This window comes from Emys orbicularis, chromosome 11, assembly GCF_028017835.1.
Source record: "Emys orbicularis isolate rEmyOrb1 chromosome 11, rEmyOrb1.hap1, whole genome shotgun sequence".
NCBI classification, from domain to species: domain Eukaryota; kingdom Metazoa; phylum Chordata; order Testudines; family Emydidae; genus Emys; species Emys orbicularis.
In genome coordinates, this window is record NC_088693.1 from 27,252,351 (window position 1) to 27,271,105 (window position 18,755).

The 18,755-nt window shown below is 39.2% G+C and overlaps 1 protein-coding gene across 1 annotated transcript; it reads left to right on the forward strand.

Moving 5' to 3' along the window:
• Positions 1 to 906: 906 nt before the first annotated feature.
• Positions 907 to 13,517, forward strand: TNFAIP6 (TNF alpha induced protein 6). The gene is made up of 6 exons (XM_065413814.1): positions 907 to 1,000; positions 6,960 to 7,097; positions 8,504 to 8,665; positions 10,954 to 11,182; positions 12,360 to 12,400; positions 13,354 to 13,517. Exons 1-6 carry the CDS (start codon positions 907 to 909, stop codon positions 13,515 to 13,517), a joined length of 828 nt encoding a protein of 275 aa, XP_065269886.1.
• The last annotated feature ends 5,238 nt before the right edge of the window (positions 13,518 to 18,755 follow it).

Here is an 18,755-nt window from a genome sequence, read left to right on the forward strand (position 1 = left end):
TAACACATCTTTAGCTGTAACTTCTGACTCCAGACTCAAGGGTGTTATCAAAACAATATGCAAAAGTCTCTTGTGCCACCAAAGGAGACTGGACTCCACCTTATGCTCTTCAAGACTACTGGGCAGGGTAGCAGAAATTTTTCCACACTATCATTTTTTCCCCTTTTTATTACAACATAGTCCTGCTCACAAGGAGCAGCTGCTTATGCAGCACTCCCCCTGCAGCCAGTAGGGAAGACAGGCAGACAGCTATCATGCCATGAATCAGATTCTAAGGTATGGTTAGGAGAGCTTCATTCCTCACTGTCTGAATCAAAAGCATTACTTTTTGACACTTCTAGTTTTATGCTGGGAGGTCCTGGTTTACCCTCAATTAAACATATTATGTGGGGTTATTTAGTCTAAATATCTAAGGCAAAGCATTAGCTGTAGTACTACCTTTTACCAGTCAGATCCCTGAGAAATTCCACCAGACCAGACCTTTAGAATGTTTAAATGACAACGAATAATGTATTGTGTGAGTAGAATCATCATCCACTGTTAGATTTGCTACTTAGTTTTAGCACAGGCAGGAATATATTTGAAGACCATGAATGCTAAAGAAAAGAACAAATTTTGGCGCACAAAAGTTTTCACATGTGCTTTGGTAGTTATGGATACATTGAGTAGACACATCAGCAAGGGAGCCATAAAGTGAGTCAGACCAACCGACTCAGACATCCCATTTAATTCTGTAAGAATACTACAGAAAGTTCAATTGGAGCAGGCTTGCTGACCTCACAGGGAAACGCACTATTTAAGCTCAGGTTACCAGATATGCCAACAGAATTTAGGCAGCTGCTAGCAGAGGTTACCCTGAGTGTTTTAACAGAGAGCATTTACAATCTAATAACTCAGACAGAAGAAATGATCGTGTTAATTTTCTTTTTTGTCTTGCTGTGGAACGAGGCTCAAAGTTGGGGAGTCAAGAATGGAGTACTGCATAACTCTATTTGGTTAGGTAAGAAAAAAATTCATTAATTCATTTCATTTTCATTCATTCACTTTGCTGCAGAAAGAACCACAGTTCTTTAAAATGATATAAAAATGTACCATACATCAATAAGGGCAAAACCTTGCATTGAAATCAATAGGAATTTTACCTGAGTAATGACTACAATTTTGCCTAATTTTCTTAATGTTTTCACACTTATTTTCTAACTAAAGGCTACTCAGGAAAAGAATCAATGAATTATGTAAGATGAATGTATTATCTGAAAGCATGAGCTGAAATAAAAACTGAGTATTAAATGACAATTCTTTTAATGAAGGAAAAATATGAAAGTGTAAAAGGAAAGAGCTGTAAAAGGAGCACACTAGTTTTTGCATGAACATAACACCAATAAATGGTGTCCTACATGTAAAACTAAAGAATGCCAAGCTCTCTCCACAGATATAATACTTCCTAAATTTCCAGTAAAAATTCTTGGAAAGTGTGTATTGTTTTTTTGTTATGGTTTGTTGGCATCATTAAGCAGCTGTGAGGAATAAGTATGAAAGAATGAAGCATGTACAAATACTGTGGCAGGAGTCTCTTTCATATGTAGGTAAAAGGGCTTCTGAAAATTATACATTTTCAAATGCAATGGAAAGAACGGTAATACAAAACACATTAACATAAAGAGCAACCAAGCAAATGTGTGTCTGAAATGGCTGATTTATGGAGTAATTGTTATACACTATTTTATCTTTTGCAGTACATTATGCATCTCTTAAAAGATTTCTAGCTAGTTTAATTTATTATTATTAGTGATTGCATAGTGGCCAGATTTAAGATCTGGGCCACTTTATTAGGTGCCAAACAAACACACAGGTAAATTTAGTCCCTTCCCTAAAAATCTTGAAAACTAAACGACAAGTGATATATGAAGTATGGGTGGGGGAAGGGAAACATCATTCGTTCTCTCTCTCTCTCTCTCTCATCTTTTCTATACAAATACATTTAAGAAAGAGCGGCTATGTGCAGGACTTGGTGGGGAGGGGAAGTAGTTAAAAAAAGGATTTGAGATATCACAGAGAAGGAGGGCTATGAAGGAGGAGAGTAGTGTTTTTATGGTCACCAAAAGGAGGGTGTACTATGCCTAAGGGGCAACTTAGCAGACATTTGTGTGAGAAGCAGTCAAGGCTGGCATTGCTGGCTGACCAGTGGTGGAGAGGTGACATGATATGATACCAGGATAAGTAGGCTCAGATGGCTGTGAAGAGCCTTTAGGGTGAGGACAAAAAGCTTGGACTTGATATGGGAGAGCCAATAGGCAAATGATATGGTCAGAGCAATGGGCAAGGAAGCTCTTGAGTCAGGGACTGTCATTTATCATATGTTTGTACAGCACCTAGCACAACTGGGCCCAACTTGGTTGTGACCTTTATGCGCTTCCACAATATAAATGTTAAGTAATTATAACAATAATGATCTCAGCATCTGCCTTTTGTATGGAGTGAGTGGAAATGGAGTACTTTATTCACCTCCTAGTTTTGCTTCCTCTCTCTTTAAAAGGAAGAAGCAAGGTGGACTGAATCAGGACAACATGGATTACTATTCTTCCCAGTATTGAACCAAAAATACTGGTTTCAGCACCACTTGCAATAAAAGGATTTATAATGATAGTAAAGATGAAAGAAAAACAATGGATCATTCATTTACCAAAAAGGAGAATCCATACAATGCCTCAGACCATAACTTTCAAATATTTTACCCAGATGGCCTGATGTCACAGCTCCAGACCACTGCACTAAACGGCGGGTCTCCACCTACCACCCTATAGTTTAATTATTGCAACAAAAATATCGTTACTGGTGCAACTAAAACATAATTCAGTGAACTGAATTACAAATGAAGAGAAGTTTGGCAAAGTTACAACACACACACATTTTTATACAATCATCCTAAAAATGTTTCAGCTGTAATGTCAGCAATAAGTAACCACAGTCCCATCTCATATTGACTGTAGGAAAAAATACCATGTCCAATAAAACAACCCAGTGCTGATTTAATTAGGCCATAATATATACAGGAAAGAAAGGAACCAATCCTACTGAGATAAACTGAAGCATCTGTAAAATAGGGCATAGTCACATTTGAACTTTCCTTTGCTTCCTCTCTTCTGGCAAAACAATATCCAAAACAGAATGAGAAGTTTTTTTCAGTAAAATAATGCACCATAGCAATGACACAGAACTCTCATATCTTGATATCAGGACAGTGTAGAAATGTACATTCCATTCATCTTCTTTCTATGCTACCCAATGTATTGTGTTCAAATTCACTAAACATGGATACTTAGTGCAGCTGAATATATTAGCTTTATACTAACATCTTATTTATTTGACTGAGCATTCTGGCATGTTCCAAAAGCAGTTATTGTAAAACTAATACAAATATCAGAGTAACTTTGCACAAACATTTTTATTGTGTTATACAGGACTGCGTTTTGAACATGGGGGAAGGAGGGGAGTAATACTTTGTTCTAATCAGCTTCAGATAATGGGGAGAAGAAAATAAACTAGAGACGTATATTTCTTTCATTTTAAAGTAAGTTCCTCATGAGCAAGTTGATTCAACCCAAAGGGGAAAAAAACCCACAAGTAAACACTGAACCTCAGGAAGCACTAAAGTATTTGATCATTTTGCTTGTTATATTTACAAGGAAATGTGTAAATAGAGAACATACTTTTAGTAATGGGGAGTTGCTCAGCTCAGCAGAAAGTGTTTACAAATGAATTAAGGCGTGCAACTAAAATCCATTCCTAGGGCAAGGATCAGTAAGCTGAAACTATGGAGATTAAACATTAGATGAATTTGTGAAACTGATTAACAGAATAAACTATCAAGGGCCAGTGAACTGGTAGGTTGTGGCTTTAGAGGGAATATGGGTAGTGAGTGGTTCTGCAAAACTCAAATGATAAATCTGAAACACCAAGGCACTGATTCTGAGCTGCTCCAGTCCTGAAGCACATACTGGGACTTCATGCCACCCTTGCACCTCAAGGACTGTAGGGCTACTGGGGGCCAATTTGGCTAGAGCAATCACGGGGACTGCTGTAACTTCCACACTGGATGCAACAGATTCCAAGAGACTATCAACAACCCAGCATAGTGGAATACAGAGCGCTCCGGTCACACATACCCCAGCAGGCCATCACCAAGGTGCAGCATAAGGAGGGGGAAATAAGTGGGTGGGGGGATCAGGATGCTTGATAGCCCCATTGCCCTGCTGGAGTGGCATAAAGGGACCAGAACACAGCCCAGAATAAGAGCCCATGTGTACATATTTCATGGTCTTATCTAGCTGTGATTTATTTTTTTTTTGGAGGGGGGGGAATAAATCTGTGAAACTAAAAATTCTTTTTATCTGTCACATTTTCTGGCTTCACTAAAAAGCACTGAAGTCCTACAGAAAGTTATAATAAGATCTCTGTTCCCTAATATTCTATATTTTATTTTGTCCTTATTCTCACACTAAATATCACTGAAATCAAAGTGGAGTGTTGCCTCAGTAAGGACCGCTGTATTTGGTCTGAGGAGAGAACAAAACTGGCCATTAAGGTTTGTGGATTAGCAGCAAAAATGCTAGATTCCTGAGCAGAAGAGAAGTGTCTGCTCCTGGCTTCCTTTTTCTTCTTCATACCTAATATAAGGACATAATGTGAAACATTAATGTACACTAATGTATTACTGTATTTCTTTAAACTGACCACTTATAACAAAGTTAAAAATGTACATCTTCTGCTTCCCTTTCAATTTACTCCATTCTATCACTCATTTTAGTGGAACTTCATTGGGTCAAATCTAGCAGTCCTTAACCTTGTGCACAGAGGACCCCTTACATTCAGATCTCACCTGCTGCTATGGAAGTGGGTTTGGGGGAAGGACAACCTTTGCAGCAGCAGCATCCTCCATCCCTGGACTCCAGGGAGAGCTATAGAGGGCCAGCGGTGGAAGAACTAACTATACATTGTTAGCTCAACAGGCTGTGGTACGGTCCAAAGGGCAGCGAGAATGGTCCCAGTATACAATGCCTCAAATACAGAGGGAAATGATTACATATGCTACATACTACAGAGGATTCTTACAGGGCAGGCTGTTGCCTAGCCAGTAGCAACCCTTTAAGAGCAGTCCAGAGGCAAGCATAAAGAGTTCTACACTAAGCAGGCCTTTGGGCTGTTTAGAACCCTTTACTACTGTCAAGGAAGAGTTCTGAGCTAGGCACCCAGGGAGAATCTATTTTTCTCAGCCAGCCCTCTCCCTCTGCAGAGGATAGCCTTTATAGCTGCTGTAATCAGCTCCAGCTGGAGTGCTTCCTGCTCTCTAGTGCCAGCATTAAACTACTCACTTGGGATGTATAAACTGCATCAGATGTGTTTGTATGTACAAGTAGAACCTGATTCAGCCTTAACTATAGAGACACGATGGTGCCTCAATAAGTGTGTGTGTGCATATATGTATATCTATCATGTATCCTCACTCCTTTATACTGTCTGAGTCTTTGATCTGCAGAGATCAGCCAGACAATGGTTTCACCTCAAGGTGTAGCTTCAAAAAGGTTGGGTCCAAAAGGAGAAATTTGTTTTCCCAAGGAGGGGAAACATTCCTTCCTAGGTTTCAGAGTAGCAGCCGTGTTAGTCTGTATCTGCAAAAAGAACAGGAGTACTTGTGGCACCTTAGAGACTAACAAATGTATTTGAGCATAAGCTTTCGTGGGCTACAGCCCACTTCTTCAGATGCATACAGTGGAAAATACAGTAGGAAGATATATATATATATCCACTCCAACAAGAGACTGCTGAATTGGAATTAATTTGCAAATTGGACACCTTTAAATTAGGCTTGAATAAAGACTGGAAGTGGATGGGCCATTACACAAAGTAAAACTATTTCCCCATGCTTATTTCTGCCCCCTACAGTTCCTCACATCTTCTTGTCAATTGCTGGAAATGGACCATTTTCATTACCACTACAAACAGTTCTTTTTTTCTTTCCTGCTGATAATAGCTCACCTTAACTGATCACTCTCCTTATAGTGTGTATGGTAACACCTATTGTTTCATGTTCTGTGTGTGTGTGTGTGTGTGTGTGTGTGTATATATATATATATATATATATATATATATATATATATATATATATAATCTTCCTACTGTATTTTCCACTGCATGCATCCGATGAAGTGGGCTGTAGCCCACGAAAGCTTATGCTCAAATAAATTTGTTAGTCTCTAAGATGCTACAAGTACTTCCACTCCTTCCTAGGAAACTTCCTGAAAAAGCTCAGTCTTGTCTGGCATATTGTTCAAAAGAGTCCTTTGCAGCTCATAACACTTCCCAGCGTTTACATTAGTCATATCTCCCCTTTAAAAAGTTGCATACAATAACACATAAATATTTGCCTTTTTCATAGAATGAACTCCTAAAATACTTAAATTTAATTCAATAAAGTTTAACTTAAGTCTGTTCGGTTTGTCTAGGACATGGCTGGACATTGCCATATCTGTCACAATTATATCCAAAAGTATATTGTGATACCAGTCAGGAAAGATCACCTCTTTGCTTAAGTGGTATATCCCACACTCAGTGTTTCTGACAAGAGTTTATCATTGCTAGAGCTGCTGCTTTCTAAGTAGTAGTTCTGGGAATCATTTCAGAAGTATGTTGACTCACTGTGGTTCAAAAAGCCCCCCTCCTGCAGGTCTCTAAAATACCCCTGTGTTGGGAGGGACACAAATTTCCTGAAGCTTTCTAAATAACATCAAGTTCAGTTGAATATCTTGTTTATGTTCTCACCTGGGCAATAGCCCAAGCTGCAGTTCCTGATCAACTGTTGGCAGCAATGAGGTCTGATATCATCCAGGAAGGGAGGCCAGTTGGGATATATTCTGTATTCCTAGGAAATACTAAAACTCTTAATTGCTTTGATCCCACAGAGCGAGCAGCTGGAGTGTACCACAGGGAGGCACGGGCTGGAAAATATCAGCTCACCTATGCAGAAGCTAAAGCAGTGTGTGAATATGAAGGAGGACAACTAGCCACATACCAGCAGCTGGAGGCAGCAAGAAAAATAGGTATGAAAGAAAATGTGCATTTGAATGTGCAGTCACTTGAATCTGACATCACACATTCAATGTTGCCAACACCTGCAGTTTCCCCCTTGATTGCTAGAGGCTGCTATGTGACTTGTTCTGCAGATAGTTGTAGCGGCTGCTAGTTGCAGTGCTAGAGTGACTCTTTGTGCTTTGTGTGGGACGGAGCCCTAGAGTGGGTGCAGCACAATGGAGCAGCCTATTCCTTGAGCTTGGGAGCAGCAGCCTCACTCTCAATCTCAATCTCCTCACCACTAACTTTACACGAAGGGGGTGCTATTGGAGATAGAAGCTCTGGACATTCCCCTTCACTGAATTTTCTTAAAAAAAATGATCAGTGCCTCAGGAACTTCTTTTAGAATGTCTTCTTCTAAAATTTTCATTTAATCAATCAAAACACTTGTTTTTTATAGTGTTTATCCAAGACATCTTGCTAAATTTGCAACATATATACTGAGAACAAATAGTCCAGCAGAAAGAGTGTTCAGTGTGATGACAAGTGTTTGGAATGAAATGTTGAATAAGTGCAGACCCCATTGACGGTGTTATCTTGCTCCGAGTGAATGTTAAAACTTTTGTTCAGTGTTTCATGATCAACTCATTCAGAACATTAAGTTATTGGGAAAAATCCTCCATTGTGAGGAATATGTAAGTATCACTGTTGAATCAAAACCTGGCAGTAGGCACGCGCAAACATTAATAATTTTTTGTTGTCGTTTGTGACTATTTCACAACCTGAAAGCCACCACAAAAGAAGTGTTCTGGTTTTTTACTTTGAAAATTTGGTAAGCTTATGAAAGAGCTGTTTTGTACTAACCAGTGAATAATTTTGAATTTTTTTATTACTGTTTTTAAACTCTCAGCCATAACATTGTATTAACAAGTTGTTTTTTAATTCAATAAGCATTTCTGTTGCCTTAGCTTATGCTATGTATATACCTTTTTATCCACCCGAAGAGCCCAGTCCTGAAAACCCTTATTCACATGAGTAATGACTGAGTGAGGTTGTAGGATTAGGGACTAAAAAGGAAACAAAGCAATCAATGTATTATATTTACATGACTAATCTGACATCTAATTTGAATACAACGATTGGTAATGTAATTTCTAGGGTGGGGAAGCTTTACTGTCCATCTGCATCTGATTTTTATTTTTCATTGAGAAAAAAATTTATTGTGGAGGACAAGAAGTGACTTTATACTCTGCATTCAAAATTCTCCATGCAAAAGACAGCAATTGCCTCAGTACTATGATCGGATTTGCATTACATAAACTAGATTTTGGCAATGAGAAAAAATGTTGTTAGTTTGAATGAGGCAATAATTTTTATAATGTTTCTTGCTTAAAGTGAGTTTCAAAACAGCCATGATACTTTCCTTCTGTCACAGGTTTCCATGTGTGTGCTGCTGGTTGGATGGCTAAGGGCAGAGTTGGTTATCCCATAGTGAAAGCTGGATCCAGCTGTGGCTTTGGAAAAACTGGCATTGTTGATTATGGGATTCGCCTCAACAGAAGTGAGAGATGGGATGTCTATTGCTACAACCTTCATGGTGTGTTTAAAAAAATCCAGTGTTGCTTAATTACATGCCTTTTACTAAGTAAAATAAATTTTTAAGGTTAATAATAGACCGACTGCTAGCTAGTGAATCAGTAATATGACTAATGTTTGGTTTGAGCATTGGCCTGCTAAACCCAGGGTTGTGAGTTCAATCCTTGAGGGGGCCACTTAGGGATCTGGGGCAAAAATCAGTACTTGGTCCTGCTAGTGAAGGCAGGGGGCTGGACTCGATGACCTTTGGAGGTCCCTTCCAGTTCTATGAGATGCGTCAAAATTTTCCAATTTGGGTGTGTACATTTATGTGCCTAAATTTATTATTAGGCCATGGGTGATTAGCAGCTACTTTTATTTAGATGGCTAACATTATCTCAGCTTGTACAAACTAAAATCAATTAAATCAGTTTTATCATGTGGTTGCACACACTGCAGCAGAGTATTTATTTGTTTTAAAATGACAATTTTCATGGGAGTATGGGGAAAAAAATCCAGAGGAAAATTTTCTATTTGTCTTCTATTTGTAAAAGCTTGTTACTGCTACAATTTGGCCCAAATGTGAGTTGTGATTATCCCTTTAATAAGCATCCCCTTTAATTGTCTGACACTTGGAAGGAAGTTTAGCTATACTTAAAAGCAGATTAAAAATAAGGATGGGCATGTTGATTTACATGTAAGGATTTGAAGAATGTATATGTATCATTAACATGGATGCCCAGCAGTACTATGACAAGGTGCAGGGACAATATCAGTTCCCCAGTGATCAGAAGGTTAACTTCAGAGGAGTTGATTTACACCAGCTGAGGTTCTGGCCTATAGATTTTAAGGCCAGAAGGGACCATTCTGATCATCTGGCTGACCTCCTACTTAACACAAATCATAGAATTGAGTTTGAAGTCCAAACTAGGGAGTTTCTGACTGTTTGGTGATCTTAGTCTTTGGTTATAAATACACAATCTTGAAGGAAAATATATCTCTGACTGCAATTGCTTTTTTTCCTGCATGTCAGCTCTCAAATACCTCCCCAGATAAACACACAAAGAGATGCCAGTTAGATATTTTCCAAATACATTCTTTGGGCGGTTGACAGCATGATTAACCAGAGCTGTTTACACTTAGAGGTTGATTTGGGTCCCTCCCATTGTGAATAAATTTCTTAATACTTGATGGAGAATATTGTTCAGATTTGAGAAGATTTGCCTATCTTCATGGGGAAAGGGCAGCATCCCGAGGAGAGGATGCTAAGTTGTCTCTATTTGAATTAAGGCCTGCGGAAATATTAACAATGTTGGCAGTACATTGTGCAACAACTTGTGTTTGGGATGCAAGTCCTTCCTGACCAAGTACCTGTGCTGAAGAGTTTACAATCAAAATAGACAATGTATAAACTGAGGGCAAGTCTACATTAGAGGCTACATTGGTGAAGCTGCACCACATCTGGTGAAGACACGCTATGCCAACGGGAGAGCACTCTCCTGTCAATATAATTACTCCACCTTTGCGAGACGCGGAAAAGCTATGTTGGCAGGAGAGCATCTCCCATTGACATAACGCCAGTGTGGACAGCGCTTAAGTCGATGTAATTTATGTCGCTCGGGGGGGTGTCCTTTTCACACCCCTGAGAAGATGTAAGTTACATCGACTTAAGCGGTAGTGTAGACCAGCCCCGAGTGCTTGGTACTCCAGGCTTGTGAGCTGTTGAGAGTCCTCAACTTCCACTGAAGCTAATGGGAACAGGTGCTCAACATCTTGAATGATAAAGCCCAATGGAAGGGGGAATAGGACACAACAACAAAAAAGCAGTCTAACTGAATGGGGATGAGGGCTAGAGTTTGTAGATATTTTGGATGCGAAGTATTTTAAGGAAGGACTTGAAGGAAGAGAGACCAGGTTGGAAGTGGGGTGATTTATAAGTGCAGTTGTGAGGCCTATAGATGGACTTAGCTTGACATCCCAATTTTCTTTATACAGAGCACCTAGCATCTGATCTGAAGTCTATTGAAGTCAATGAGAGCACTTCCATTGTCTTCAACAGATTTTGGATTAGGCCCCTAGTTGCCAACATATCAACTCCATATATACTATATTCTCTATATGTGTGCTACCATGGGTACTAGTTCAGAATGATGGGGTTATAGAATATATGAACAGCACTCGAGTCTTGCTGCTGTTATACTGTGTTGGTTCTGTGTAAGCTTCAGTCAGAAGAGCTAACAGACAAAAAGGCATGACAAATCAAAGTCTATTTTTAGTCACATTTAAAGTTTATTTTTATTTTTCTCTTAGCAAAAGAATGTGGTGGAATCTTCACAGATGCAAAGCACATCTTTAAGTCACCAGGCTACCCAAACGAGTATGAAAATAAACTAATATGCTACTGGCACATTAGACTAAAGTACGGACAACGGATTCATCTACAGTTCCTGGATTTTGATGTTGAAGATGACACTGCTTGCATGGCTGATTTCTTAGAAGTCTATGATAGCTATGATGATATCACTGGCTTTGTGGGCAGGTAAAAATAATTTCCACATCTTTATACATATATTTCAAGCTATATAGTTAAAATGTTAAAGATATAATATTTCATTGACAGTACGCTCGGAAAAAGACCACGTTGACCAAGTTGCATTTACAGAGGTGCTTCCTACATCACTCCTGCATCTAATATGTTCTTGAATATACGCAATGATGTTGCCTAAACCATCTCCTCTGGCACTACTAGCAAAGGCAACCTGCAAAGATTTTTTTTAAAATTAGGGTTTTGCCCTTTTTTGCTTCTTTATGAAATATAAAGAAAGCCTGCAAGATTTTCTCAACAACTGCTTATTGTTACCCTAAAAATACAAGTATGTTCATCCATCCCTGGCTTTGGTGGAAGAGCTCTTGGAAGTCTCAGAGCACAATTAGTGTTTGCTCTAACACCTTAATTGAAGGGATGTGGGAGGGGGGTTGAGTTATTAGCAAAAATAGATTTAACCCAAAATGTTATTCTTTACTGAAGCGAAATAAATATTAACAAAAACAAAACAAAAATGACCCAGTAACCCAAGGAGTTTTAAACAGACTGACAATCTGAAACATTGCTTTCCCGCTTACTTGCTCAATTTTTTTACTCTCTTTGCTCTTGTGATGTTGTCATTTCACTGGTTCCCCCGCAATCATAGTTTTCCAGTTTAGAACATCTGAATTTCTAATGTAAAAAAACAGAGAAAAAAAACACCCTTAGAATTCTCACTGCTTTTCATGCCTCCTTTGTACAACATCAAGAAGCAAAGAAAGTACACAATCCCCTTTTTCTTTTTCCCTTGACAAGTCCCCTTTAATACATTTTCCTGATGTCTAGCCTAAGGTTGTCCTCCCTCAGCTTCAGGTCATTGTTCCTTATGAAAATGAATAGCTCTTTGCCTTCTTTTATTTCATTTACTTTCTTCAATTATTGCAAATTTTGCTTCCTGCATCCTCTTTCTTCTCTCCTTCCTCACTCTCATTTGTGAAATAGTGCAGATAAAAGTACGTAAGCCAATGATATAATTGTATGTTAGAATAGACCCCAAAGAACAACTTAGAACTATGGACCATAACAGAAAGGGGGACTCCATCCTTCTCTGTTTAGGTATCATTGTGGCATGTATCAGGAAAATGTGCATATTTACACATTTAGTCATGAATCAGTTACAATCTTTTTTCAGGTACTGTGGAGATGAACTTCCAGATGATATCATCAGCACAGGTAATATTGTATGTACTGCTCATAGACAAAAATATCAGCCTACTAGGCCAGGGGATCAGATATTCAAAGATTAAATGCCCATTGCATGGCTAAAATGTCATAAGCCACCACGCAAACCTTCTAGCATATACTTTAGTCAACACTTCTGCTTAAAAATAAGTGTAAAGGAAGAGACATCCTGGAGAAGTCTAGTTAAACAAAGAATTAGGGACCAATCCTGTAGGCTTTACTCAGGCAAAATTCCCTTTTACATCAAAGTGACTTCACTGATTTGGGAGTTTACATAGCATGTCTGTATCAACAGCCTAGTCCTACAAGCCCTACCCACATACATAATATTGAGTCAATAAGTATTCCCATTACTTGGGAGTCAGGATTGCAAGACTCATATTAGAGAGAATATGTCTAAAAATGTCTCTGGCATTGGGGAATACATTGTATCTTTGGGTTTTTAACATAGACACCAACTTCCTCAGTTCCCAGGGGGTGCTCGACCCCTGCTCTGCTCCAGACTCCACCCCCACTCCACCCCTTCCCCCAACCCCCACCTAGCGCCTCCTCTTCCTAAATAACTTTGAGGATTTGGGCCAATGTGCTTATTTATCATATCTAATTTAAGGGTGTCCCTTGCTTATATTAAACTGGCCCTGCCCATAGTAAGCAATGCTGATCCAACTCCTGAAGGTCTTACTCAGTATTTACTTGAGCAAAACTCTTATTGATATTGGGGGTGAATCTTGAGCTCCTTGCTTAGTTTTCAATGAGATACACCAATATTGATTTCAATGTTGTCTGAATAAGAAGTGAGTAAGGATCTTAGGATTTAGATCCAAGATTTGGGGGGAAATACTTCAATAGCTCTTGGGGAGGGAGGAGTGAAGAGAAAAATTCCAAAGCAGCACTTTTTATTCAATAGCAAAGAAGTAACTTTTTTCCCCTCTCTCTTGCCCTAGGAAATCTCATGACCTTAAAGTTTTTGTCAGATGCCTCAGTGACAGCAGGTGGTTTTCAAATTAAATATGTTGCTGTAGACCCACCTTCAAAACCTAATGATGAGAAAAATGCAACTTCCCAAGGAAACACAAACTACTTGTCTGGAAAATTTGGCATTATGTGAACAGACAGATCAACATCACAGAAAATGCAGTTGGAATATAGAGTTATTAAATACAAATACCACTTGAGATACCTGTTTTGTCCAATAAGTTACAGCTATCATACTATATTTGGGATAGCCAGCAGCCACAGTCGCTTTTCATCTTATCCTTCTGACTTTTATAACTTCTGCTTTATGTAACTTTTCTTAATAAAGGATATTGGGAAATAAATTAGAAAACTGTACTTAAATTATAGACAATTGTTTTCTAGATCACAAGGAGTCAGTGAAACTAAGAACCTAAGAACGGACATACTGGGTGAGACCAATGGTCCATCTAGTACAAAATCCTGTGTTTCGACAGTGTCCAATGCCAGGTGCTTCAGAGGTAATGAACAGAACAGGTAATCATCAAGTGATCCATCCCCTGTCATCCACTCCCAGCTTCTGGCAAACAGATGCTAGGGACACTCAGAGCATGGGGTTGCATCTCTGACCTTATTGGCTAATAGCCATTAATGGACCTATCCTCCATGAACTTGTCTGAACTAAACCGAAGGATTCACTGTAACCATAGATTTCCCAACTAATTGTTTTTCTACACTATCCACTCTTTTTCTCTCACCCCTTGCACCATTTCAGCTGAAGTTTTGGGGGCCTGATATTTCAATCCTTCTCCCCTCACTTTCCTTCATTCCTGTATATTTATTGCTGTCCGAATTCTCCTTTCCCTATTCTTGCTTCCTTTCTTGCTGCTCTCTCTCTCTCTCTCTCTCTCTCTCTCTCTCTATTTTTAAGCTAACTCACTTCCAATGCCTTTCGAGTAAGTCTTGCCTCATGATAGTTTACTTCAAAGTGCAAATTCATCTTGAGAGTTGGCCTGTGATATATCCCTGACAAACTCATATGTAATGGGCTTCTAGAGCCAGAAGGTAATAAAGCTGCATGAAAAGCACTGAATCTGTAATTGTACTGTCCTTGTGATTTTATTGTGTTCTGGATCATAAATTATTTAACAGATTTGTAAGGAGTTTGTCTTCCTTACCCAGTGCAGACTTATTCAAGCCTTTTCTGTTCTCAAACCACATTTATTAAAGGGCAAAAAGATGAAAGATTCTCTGTTAATGAGAAACTGAAGGACCAAAAGGAGTTGTCCATCAACTATCAGCAAACCCTTTTTCAACCTTGTCAACAGGCTTCATCTTGTTCACACCAGTTCTAAAACTGCATTATGCTGAATTGATAGACATGTATCCATTCTTGATATCAGTTTATATCTGTCTGTTAACCCCCTGACCCCAAAATATCATTAAAACTACCTCTGTTTTAAACATGTCCAGGGTTTCCAATCTGTGCTGTTTATTTTTTTCTGATACTTTTAGGTATTTTTATTGACTTTGTGTTAATAATTAGGGACAGCTGGCTCATTTGATAGTAGTAGGTGTGTGTGTGTGTGTGTGTGTGTGTGTTTTTTATATATATATATATATATATAAAAATCAGAAATTAGTCCACTCCAGTGCCCATTGAAGTCACCTATAGTCTTTCCACTGACTTCTTCAGTAGGTGTTAGAGCAGATGGCAAAGTACTTTGTTTCTTGGAAAAGTTCCCAGCAAGAATGGGAGACCTTTAGGGCTAATCAGCCCTCTCACCAAACAATTTTCAACACTACAGCATTAACAGTTCCTGGGTACTTTCAGTGTACTTTAGTTTGAGGGGGTTGTTGTTTTTAACTTTAAAATGAAGCCAAAAACATACTACAAGTAAATAAGAGTAGAGACAGCATCCACCAGAAAGGACCATTTTCATTTCCAGCATGTAACATGAGAGTTACAGAAACAGCTCTGTTTTTTAACTGTTCCAAAACCACTGTATGCTGGCAGCCATTACAAAATCCAGTTATCCTCTAGTTTTGTAATCCATAAATGTTCCCTTTCCAGCTGCTGAAATGGCTATATCATAAATAGCTCCTTTCCTTTGGGAATCTGGATTCCCCAAAGCTAATATAATATATAGTAGTATTAACTGTGTAAGTAAGCTAAAATAAATTAAAGCCAAGTGGCCTTTTCCCATCACCACCACTCTTCAAAAGTTATGTAATTTTCTGGCTCTTACTTGCTGGGGGTTCCTTCATCTCTACATCACACACCATTCCTTTGTTATTCTCAGACACGCACCTATATGTTTCTAAAACACCTCAAAAAATGGACTAGGATACCATATGGACCCTGTTATCAGAAGAGTTCCTGATGCTTTGAACATTTCTGATACAAATCAGTAGCACTGGGAATGACTCAGAAATGAAGTAACCCAGAAAATACAACATCTGAAATCCCCTAAAGAGAACAGAACACTACATATAAAATTATAATTTACATAAAAAAACATTTCATAACTCTGTTGAGCAATAATACAACTATTCCAGCCTCTCATTCCAAATTATCTTACTATGTGCATCACATTAGTACTGGCGGAAAATAAGTTTCATATAACTATACTTAATTGAATCAAGGTGCACTTATTGAGAACTGAATCAAATTTAAATAAATAATATTTCTAAATCCTGCCCTCTGGTGGACTGAATGAGGCCACAGACATGTTCCTATAATTACATGTTCTTTATTTTGCTAAACTCAGCAGTAGTAGTTTGTTGATCACAAACTAAGAGTGTTAAGTGGGTCTGTTAATATTTTATTTAGCATAAAATATTAATTGTTTTAACTGACAAGTTTGAAGTCTTAAACTGATGTGGGCCAGAATCAAAATATCTGCTGAAAGTATCCAAGGCTAACAAAACAATCCCCAACAAACAGCTGTGCTGTCACTGCAGTGATATCATTCTAAAAAGTACTTTCAAGAATTTGTTACTCTTGAGAATTCTATCATAGTACATCAAAGGCTTCCATGTAGCTGCACAGGTGCTTCAGTCATGGAGATGTAAGAGTTACTGTGCTACTAAGACAAGTTTGTAAGTTCTACAAACATTGCAGAGACTGGGGCCCCAACTGAACTTGTAAGTTCAAAATCTGTTTCTGAAGAGTTTAGATGAATTGCAGAGACTGGGATCCCTAAGAAGCATCTAAACCAGACCTCAGTGGTTCAGTGATCAACATTACCCAAAAGAGCTCCAGTAGTGTGAATTCATTGTTTCATTTATTATAGTACTATTCATATTTAAACAGTATGACAGGGAAATATTCAGTTTATATATATATTATTCTCACAGCAAATAAGTTAATAACTTAGTGCAAGTTGATAACTTAATTGGTTAATATTAATAACATACTAAAAGCATCTTGATTCATTAATAATTAAATCACAGTGTTTTAATATCATGTGCTGCAAAGAGCCACAGGAGACACATTAAAGAGCCATTTGCGGCTCACAGGCAGCCATCTAAATCCTACAGACTGTAGGAAAAGCCATGGAGCAACTGTCAAAAGCTCTGCCCCTTGGGTGGTTCTAAAGTCTTCAGTGACAGACACAGAGCTAAGTAAGTCCATAGTTGATCATTGGGAAAGCGTTCTGATATTCAGTAGGAAGGTCAACAGCTTTTATACAAAAAATTTGCATGACCGCCCTGTAATGGAGTATGCTCACTGGCCAGGAAAGGCTTACTAAACTGCCGTGGCCTCAGTCAGCCCTGTCCTGTTACACCTGCAACTGGTAGGCTTAACAAGGAAGGCTTAAAAGCTTGTTTGGGTGCTAGCTGGGAGAGAGAACCAGACCTTTAGCTCTGTCAGAAAAGCCTGGCTAGGGTCAGCAACTGCTTAAGAAACTGCTGCGGGCAGTTTCCCTCCCTGAGGGAATCTGATCCTGATGGACTATTGTTTCAATTTGCTACCAATGCCTTGCTTGTTGCTGGGAGGACTACTGCAGGTGCCCTGCCTGAAGGGGGCAACAGCTAAATAAAAACTTTTGTTATCTCACTGGAAACTGAGCAGTTTCCATGAACTGCTGTCCATGAACCCAGGAGCAATCCTGTCACATGTGGGTGGAGAATGCAGGCAGAAGGGAGAAGCCTGAATAGCCATGCTCTGCAGCCCTCCCAAGGCTTGGGGGTGGGGGGTGAATGGCTATTCTATGGCAATACAGACCTAGAGTGAACATTAAAGCGATGACTGAGAAATGAAAACAGCAACTGACTCAGGAGCAGCATCAACATCTGGCACAAGAAGTTTTGATTCTCTTGCAACTACCAAGGTGATTGGGGATTATCCTGTGAGGCCCACAGGCCCAGCCGTGGTGATGCCAGCTATGCCAATGAGGTTCACCAAGAAGGGCCCAGAGGATGACCTTGAGGCCTTTCTAGAGTCTTTCAAATTGATTGCTATGGTGGCACTGTGGCTGACTGTGCAGTAGGCCATCCCCTTAGCTCTTTATCTGACCTCCTCCTCTGCTTTGGATCCTCACATGATTCATGGCAGAGTAGGATCTAGAGTCTGCACAACCACTTATGCCCTCAGTTTGCAGCATGGGGAGGTGTAGTGCACAGGTACAGTCCTGTAAATACTGCTATTGAAGAATTTCTGGTCATGGGCACACAGAGCACATGCACAAACCACAGCAAATACGCAGAGGGACCACACATCTCAAACCGCTGCAGTTACTATAAGGTAAATAACCTTCTTATTTCTTTTTAATGACCAGTGTGACTCAATGATTTCTTGGTGCCACCTGGCAGAGAGCATAGGAGGTGCATAGAGTTTTACTGGGATCCCCTGAGTCAGATATATGCATAATAATTCACTAAAGGGTGCCATATGAGGTCTCTAATGAGAGCTAGAAGCCAACTGGATCTGGTAATCATAATCATTGTGAAAAGTATGTATGGGTAATATTGAAGGAATTGTGCGTCTATATTGAAAATTATGTCCCTAAGATATTTAACAGGAGGTGACATGTCTCAAACAGGTTCTTTTTAGGAAGGGGTTTTGGAATTTCCTCTGAGACCTTTCCACTTGGTTTATCCAGAACACCTTGTCCAGTTCTCTAGTCATCAGCTTGACTCTGGATTTTGTCACTCGGATTCCTTTATTTGGCATACAGAAAAGCTATGCTGAGCTGATCAGACTCAAGTATAGGGGGTGGGTATAGGGCATACCTCACATCCATAGTTACACAGAAAACCTCTTCCTTTATATACATTTACACAATACATTGCATTTACTATTCTTTGCATCACACGTTTTGGGATTGGTTCCTGCATAGTAACCAAGCCTATCTCTGTGCAGCATACTCTGTCCACGCATTGTCCA